The following is a 7,588-nucleotide window of genomic DNA, read 5'->3' as shown; positions in this document are numbered from 1 at the left end:
ATATGGTCAGCCGTCTTCACGGTCTTCTCCCCCATCTGCGCAGGGTCGACGCCCCTATTCCAGGGCACCACTGAGGGTGGCTACTCGGTGAACGTGCCTTACTAGTCCATGCTGGACTTTCAGGTCGCTGCTGGAGAGCACCCTCTCCCACTGCTCCGCACGCGGGTCTTTTATTTGAAGGAATTGTTGATTCTGAATGCATCCCCATGTAATGTGATAACAGGTGGGCTTGACGCCGCACCAGGGGCAAATGTCTCTATACTGGGTGGGAAACATCTTGCTTAGTATGTTTAGATTTCGTATGTTCCTGTTTGCAGCCTCCTTAAGAGGTTGCTTCATGCTGATTTAGTCTATTGTGGGGTGGAGGGTATTTGATTCGGACCCTCTTATAGTAATTCAGAATGTCAGAGAAGCTTGGGTCGACTGGTATTGGTTCACTCAGGGTCGGTGCTTGTGGCCGCTCGGTTGGTGTGCTCTCGAGCTGCCTTGTCCGCCCTTAGGTTGCCTTCTCTTCCAGCGTGTCCCGGTTCCCAGAAAATCGTATGCCTGACTCTGTTGTTAGCCCTGCAGGAGCGGAGGATGTGAAGCGCTCTGCGTCCTATTCTGCCGTTCATGTAATTCCGACACGTAGCTTGCGAATCGATGAGTATTGCTAAGGACCTTTCGGATCGGTAGCCCTCCACTGCCACTAGAGCTACGGCTATTTCCTCAGCTTCCGTTACCGAGCAGCCCTTCATTGACGCACTGCTGATCTCTTTGCAGTCCCGGCTTATTACTATCGCAGCTGTCTTTACTATGTTTGTTCCTCTTTGCTTGGCGTATACTGCAGCATCTGTGTATACTGTTGTGTTTTTGTGGCCAGGTACTTTCCGACTTATTTCGCCCCAGCGTCCCTTCGCATTCCAGGGATTCGCGTTCCACATTCCATGGATCCTGATTTGTTGGCTTTCCGGTATTGGCTGCCCCTTTAGCCGCATGTTATGGGTTTCTTTGCTTATCTTGTCCCGTGTAATTCTCAGGAGCTCGGATTTCTCCCTCAAGCACTCAAGGCCTCTTTCCCCGACGTATTCTTCCACGCAACTGGCTGCTTCTTGCAGATAGCTTTCTTTTTGGCACAGCGAGCCTTTAGTGACCCAGATGGTGATGTCATCTGCATACATGGCGTGTTGTATGCCTTCGATTTTGCTTAGTTTATGCCCTAGGGAAATCATTGCGATGCTAAAGAGTATCGGGGAAATTACTGAACCTCGGGGTGTCCCCTTGTTTGGTTTGGCGAATTTTAGCGATCGGATCTCTTCCAAACCTATTGTCGCTGTTCTATTGGAGAGGAAGGCTTTGACGTATCCATGTACGTTGTTCCCGCAGTCTACGCTGTTAAGTTCAGGACAACATTCATTAGGGCCAGTGACGAGTGCTGTCTTTCTTTCTAAAGCTTTTTGCCTGGTTTGGGGATCCTTCCTAATTCAACTATACGTTAAGAGGAAGCTTTAGCTCGTGTGCTCCTATCTAAATACATGTAAAAGGAGAATTCGTTTTTCTCGGCAACCACTGCACCAAATTTGACGGGGTTTGCTGCATTTAAAAGAAAAACTTAAAATCTAGTGACTGTTGGTTTCGAATTTTCGATTTAGGTTGTCATATTTTGATAAAAAGTTTGCAAAAATCTCAAATTTTCAGAAAACGAAACTATCAAGTTTACAACTCCGTAACCCAGCAAGAAAAAACGATATCGCAATTCTGTGAATTGTAGCTGATAGCACATCTAAAGCGGACAAAATTGATATATTACACATGAACCTCAAAAAATGTTTCAATGTGTTATTACAACTTTTGCAAAACCCACGTAAATAACGTAACAAATTCACGTAGGATGTAAAATGACATATCAAATTTGTCCGCTTTGGATGGTCTAATGGATGCCGTTTACAGAATCGCGATATCTGTTTTTGATGCAGAGCTATTAGTTTGTAAACTTCGTGCTTCTATATTTTTCAAACTTCTGAATTTTTGAAAATCTTTTTAACAAAACTCAAGCCCTAACTCAAAATTCCGCTTCCAACAGTCACTAGAATTTAACTTTCTCTCTCAAATGCAACAAATTTCATTAAAATCGGTCCAGTGGTTATCTCAGAAAAACGTTTTTGCGTTTTTACATGTATTTCAATAGGCCGCGTCGGAGTTGGGCCCGAGCTAAAGCTTCCTCTTAAGAGGAAGCTTTAGCTCGGGTGCACCTATCTAAATACATGTAAAAGGAGAATTCGTTTTTCTCGGCAACCACTGCACCAAATTTGGCGAGGTTTGTTGCATTTAAAGAAAAAACTTGAAATGTAGTGACTGTCCGTCTCGAATTTTTTATTTATGTCGTCAATTTTTTACTAAAAATTGGCAAAATCGCAAATTTTCGATAAAAAGAAACTATCAAGCTTACAACTCTGTCTCTCAGCAATGAAAAAGGATACCATGATTCCGTGTATTGCATCTAATAGTATATCTAAAGCGGACACAATTGATATGTCACAAATAAATCTAAAGAAATCTAGTAATATGGAAATACAGCTTTTGCAGAACCTTTGTACACAACGTAACAAATTCACGTAAGATATAAGTTGACATATAGAATTTGTCCGCTTTGAATGATCTCACGGATGCCGTTTACAGAACCGCTATATCTGATCTTGATGCATAGTTTGTAATTTCTAAACTTCGTGCGTCTATTTTTTTCGAACTTTCCAATCTTTGAAAATTCTTTTCACAAAATGCAGGCGCTAAATCGAAATTCCGCTTCCATCAGTCACTAGAATTGAACTTTCTGTCTCAAATGCAAGAAATTTCACTAAAAACGGTTCTTAAAGCCTTCCAGGATTGCCGCGTTGCTGACATTGTCAAAAGCTCCTTTTATGTCTAGTTGAAACTTGCCAAGGTTGACGACTGGGCGTGTTGGTATAGCATATTAGAGGTTGGATTGCGCAACATTTTTACGAGACACACAGAAGAGACACACACCACAGAGCGCTACATGCAACTGTCGTTTTATTCCCTGAGTATCTTCCTCTATTTTTTCCACTGACAAGGGAATAAAACGACAGTTGCAAGTAGCGCTCTGTGGTGTGTGTCTCTTCTGTGTGTCTCGTAAAAATGTTGCGCAATCCAACCTCTCTTATGTCTAGTGCCGTTAAAACGTGTTCTCCGTTGTATGAGATGTTGCTGAGAACATCATGTTTAATTTGGAGAAGGACATCCTGTGTCGATAGTTCTCGGAAACCAAACCTACTATGGGGGTGTAGCTCGTTTTCCTCCATGTAATATTGTAGTTTTTTTGTTACTATCCTCTCATATAGTTTCCCTAAGCACGATGTGAGGTAGACTGGTCTTAAGTTTGTTACCTGTAGCTTTTTGCGTGGTTTGGGGATCATTACAATCTGGGCGTGTTTCCATTCCTCTGGTACCGTTTCTGCAGCCAAGTGTTGGTTGAGGGAGGTGGTGAGTTGTTCCACCAGTTCGGCCCCAAGGTTCCGAATAAGTAAATTTCTGATTTTGTCCGCGCCCGCTGCTGTATTCTTTTTTACGCTTCTTATGGCCGCGTACACCTCTTCTTTTGTGATTGGCCTGTCAAGCATCTCGTTTCCTTTCCCTTTGTATTGTTCTGTGTAGGCCGCGGGGTTGTCATGTCCGAAACATTTGACTCCGACCTGATCTAGCAGTTCAGAGTCCGGTCCCTCAAATTGGTGTACCAGGCGGTGTATGACCTTATTGTTCTCAGATTTTTTTTTTTTTTTTTGGGTCCAGGAGCGCCTTGAGTATGTGCCATGTTTTTGCCGTGCTAAGGGTTCCGTTTAGGGACTCGCTAAAAAGTTGCCAGTTTTGCCTAGTCAGCTGAGCCGCATACTCCTCCGCCTCCATGGTTATCTCTGCGATTTTCTTTCTGAGCTTCCTGTTTAGCCTTTGTTTTTTTCCATCTTTTAGTGAGCCCGCGTCTTGCCTCCCACAGCTTGAGTATCCGCGGGTCCACCTCAGGTGTTTCCTCTGTTCTTTCCATTTCTTTGTTGTACTTGTCGAGCATCTCCCTGAGCTTGTTTCCCCAGCCTCGGGGACTCGATGTTTTCCTCTATAGTTTTGCATTCCTTCCTGAAGGCATTCCAATATGTCACCTTGGTGGTGCCAATTTCGCGTTTCATTCTTCCGGTTGCCAATTGCGTTTTTCGGATGTAGTGATCGCTGCCCAGTTTCTCCAGCAGGTTTTCCCATACCGCCTTCTCTGTTCCCCGGATGTATGTCAGGTGGGGGCATGTGTCGGAGCTTATGCTGTTACCTAGTCTGGTTGGCGTACTGTCGTCTCTTATGAGGATGCAGCCGTATACATCTTTGTTGTATATATCTGCTGCTTCCTTAACTTGTTTGCCTTTCTTGTCTCGTTCTTTGTAACCGCAGGTCAGATCTTTGGCGTTAAAATCTCCTAGAGTCACCAGGGGGTTTCTTTTGGCTAATTTGCTCGCTCCTGCATAAAGTTTGCGGAAGTCCGCCTCTTTTTGGCTCGGACTACTATAGAGATTTATGAGAAAGACACTGCTATCTTTTCTTTTCTTTTTTTGGAATGATTTCGACAATACCGTGGGCTATGCCTGTGTCGTCTAGGGTGTCGTGTGCTATGGCGGTGAGGGATTTACTGATTAGTATTGCTGTGCGTTCTTTTTCATAGCACGTGTAGCCTTTTAGCGTTGGTGTGGTTTTCCCTTTCTCCTGTAGTACTATAATGTCTGGTGGTGTGAGTGGTGTGTTTATGTATTGTGGGAGTTACCCTTGTTTTTTGCGATAGCTCCGGCAATTCCATTGCCAAATTTCTATTGTTTCATGTCTGGCCATGATTAGTCATCGGTATTTGACGCGTTGTAGTTTTCGAGGCCCTGTCTTCTAAGGTTGAATTTGTCGTTAGCTTGCTGTGAGATTTCTTGTTTTCGTTGGTTTCGGATCTCCTGATCCATTATTGCCATTTTGTTTTCTATTGGGTTTGTTTTCTCTTTTATAAACAAAATAAATTTTCTCATTTGGTCTTGGAAAGATTCTGGTTGCTGTGGTTGTTGTGCAGGAGTCTGCAGTCTAGGGGCACCACCGGTCCTTTGATCCTGCAAGGCTTTAATTAGCCCCTCCAACCGCCTCTCTAGCTGTTCTATGCGTTTGCGATATGCTTCGTTTTCCTTTCTAAGGTTTTTCAAGTTCCTCTCCATTACTGTTATCTTTCCCCGAGTGTGGAGGTGGTGTTTTGGGTGGTCGCCAGCTCACCTTAGCGTTGTCTTGGGCCTTCTTAATCCGTTGTTGTCCCTTGTGTTGCAGCGCGAGAGACTGCAAGGCACATCAACTTAAAAAGAATTGTGTGCATGGCACCATTTACGACATATGCGCCGTCAAACTTGCGGTAAAAATGCACTGTAGCTCTACTTTCATCATCATCATCAGCCCGGTTACGCCCACTGCAGGGCAAAGGCCCCTCCCATACTTCTCCAACAACCCCGGTCATGTACTAATTGTGGCCTTGTCGTCCCTGCAAACTTCTTCATCTCGTTAGCCCACCTAACTTTCTGCCGCCCCCTGCTACGCTTCCCTACCCTTGGAATCCAGTCCATAACCCTTAATGACCATCGGTTATCTTCCCTCCTCATTACATGTCCTGCCCATGCCCATTTCTTTTTTCTTGATTTCAACAAAGATGTCATTAACTCGTGTTTGTACCCTCACCCAATCTGCTCTTTTCTTATCCCTTAACGTTACACCCATCATTCTTCTTTCCACAGCTCATTGCGTCGTCCACAATTTAAGTAGAACCCTTTTCGTAAGCCTCCAGGTTTCTGCCCCGTAGGTGAGTACTGGTAGGACACAGCTATTATATACTTTTCTCTTGAGGGATAATGGCAACCTGCTGTTCATGATCTGAGAATGCTTGCCAAACGCACACCAGCCCATTATTGTTCTTCTGATTATTTCCGTCTCATCATTCGGATCCGCCGTCACTACCTGCCCTAAGTAGGTGTATTCCCTTACCACTTCCAGTGCCTCGCAACCTATTGTAAATTGCTGTTCTCTTCCGAGACTGTTAAACATTACTTTAGTTTTCTTCAGATTAATTTTTAGACCCACTCTTCTGCTTTGCCTCTCCAGGTCAGTGAGCATGCATTGCAATTGGTCCCCTGAGTTACTAAGCAAGGCAATATCATCAGCGAATCGCAAGTTACTAAGGTATTCTCCATTAACTTTTATCCCCAATTCTTCCCAATCCAGGTCTCTGAATACCTCCTGTAAACCCGCTGTGAATAGCATTGGAGAGATCGTATCTCCCTGCCTGACGCCTTTGTTTATTGGGATTTTGTTGCTTTCATCAGGGGGGACTACGGTGACTGTGGACTGACTGACTGAAAAAACTTTATTGTTTGAAGTATTTACAGGGAGCGTGTGGAGCAGTCCTTAAGGGGCCGTTCCTTATACAGACTAGGTGGGCACCTCATTAGAAGAACCCATTGGCTGTAGCCGTGGCTCGGGCACGGCCGACCAGGGCCTTCTGGCTCGCCAGGTCGGAGCAGCTGAGCAGGGCCGCCTCCCAGTCCTCCCGGGTAGGGTTGGGTATAGGAGGACGGTGAGGGGTTAATTGGCATGCCCACACCATGTGGAAAATGTCCGAAGATTTTTCCTCACAGTGCGGGCACGTCCCTGTGCACGCAGGGTCGAAATGTTTTTGGATTGCCGGGCACAACAGTGTTTTAGTATAGAGGCGAAGGAGTAAACGCTCCTCCGCCTTCGTGAGGCCCTTACAGGGCTTAGGAAAGATTGCATGGCCGTATTGGTAGTGTTGGGTGATTTCCTTGAAGGTAAATACCGGATTGGGGTCGGAGTCCGCAGCTACGGGAGGCGAAGGCGATGCCCGGAGAGTGAGCGCGCGGGCAGCGGCGTCGGCCGCTTCGTTGCCCTCGAGACCCTCGTGCGCGGGAGTCCATACTATCGTGCGGGGCGCGGGGACCCCGAGATAATTGCTGCCTTGAAGTAAGCGGTACGCCAAATAGGGAATAAAGCCACTTTCAATGTTCCTGCAGGCCCCTCGTGAGTCGCTAATAATGACCCGCGAGTCCTGATCTGCAGCGGCGAGCGCGATGGCCACCTCTTCCGCATGTGTTATGTCTTGTGCTTGGAACGTAAGGCCGTTCACCGCGGTGTTTTGGTGGACGACTGCGGCCGTAAACCAACCCCCATGGTGTGGGCCGGAGGCGTCCACGTAGAATACTCCGTGCTTGTTCCCATAGTGACGTGCCAACGCTTCCGCGCGCGCGAGGCGCCGGGCACTATGGTCGTCTCGTGTCATGTTGGCCGGAAGAGGGCGCACGTGCAGGGCGTATCTCCAGATTTCCGGGATGCGCACGCGCTCTTCCGTCAGCGTTGGATGGTGGATGTGTAGTCGGGCAAGAAGGCGGCGACCCGACGGCGTCTTTGAGAGTCTTGTGTAGTGGTTTGTCAAGTGTGCTTCTCGGAGTTCCGCGAAGGTGTTGACCATTCCCAGGCCGAGGAGGCGCTGGTTGGATGTGTTGATCGGGAGGTCGAGAGCACGCTT

General features: G+C 46.5%; 1 protein-coding gene across 1 annotated transcript; it reads right to left on the bottom strand.

The window, feature by feature from the left end:
- Nucleotides 1-6,416: 6,416 nt before the first annotated feature.
- On the bottom strand, nucleotides 6,417-7,342 carry LOC126529713 (uncharacterized). The gene has a single exon (XM_050177212.3). It carries the CDS (start codon nucleotides 7,340-7,342, stop codon nucleotides 6,494-6,496), a length of 849 nt encoding a protein of 282 aa, XP_050033169.3. The 3' UTR covers nucleotides 6,417-6,493.
- Nucleotides 7,343-7,588: the final 246 nt, after the last annotated feature.

Source organism: Dermacentor andersoni, chromosome 9 (assembly GCF_023375885.2).
Source record: "Dermacentor andersoni chromosome 9, qqDerAnde1_hic_scaffold, whole genome shotgun sequence".
Classification (NCBI taxonomy): domain Eukaryota; kingdom Metazoa; phylum Arthropoda; class Arachnida; order Ixodida; family Ixodidae; genus Dermacentor; species Dermacentor andersoni.
The sequence above is the reverse complement of the archived record's forward strand: the minus strand, read 5'-3'. Positions and strand labels throughout refer to the sequence as shown.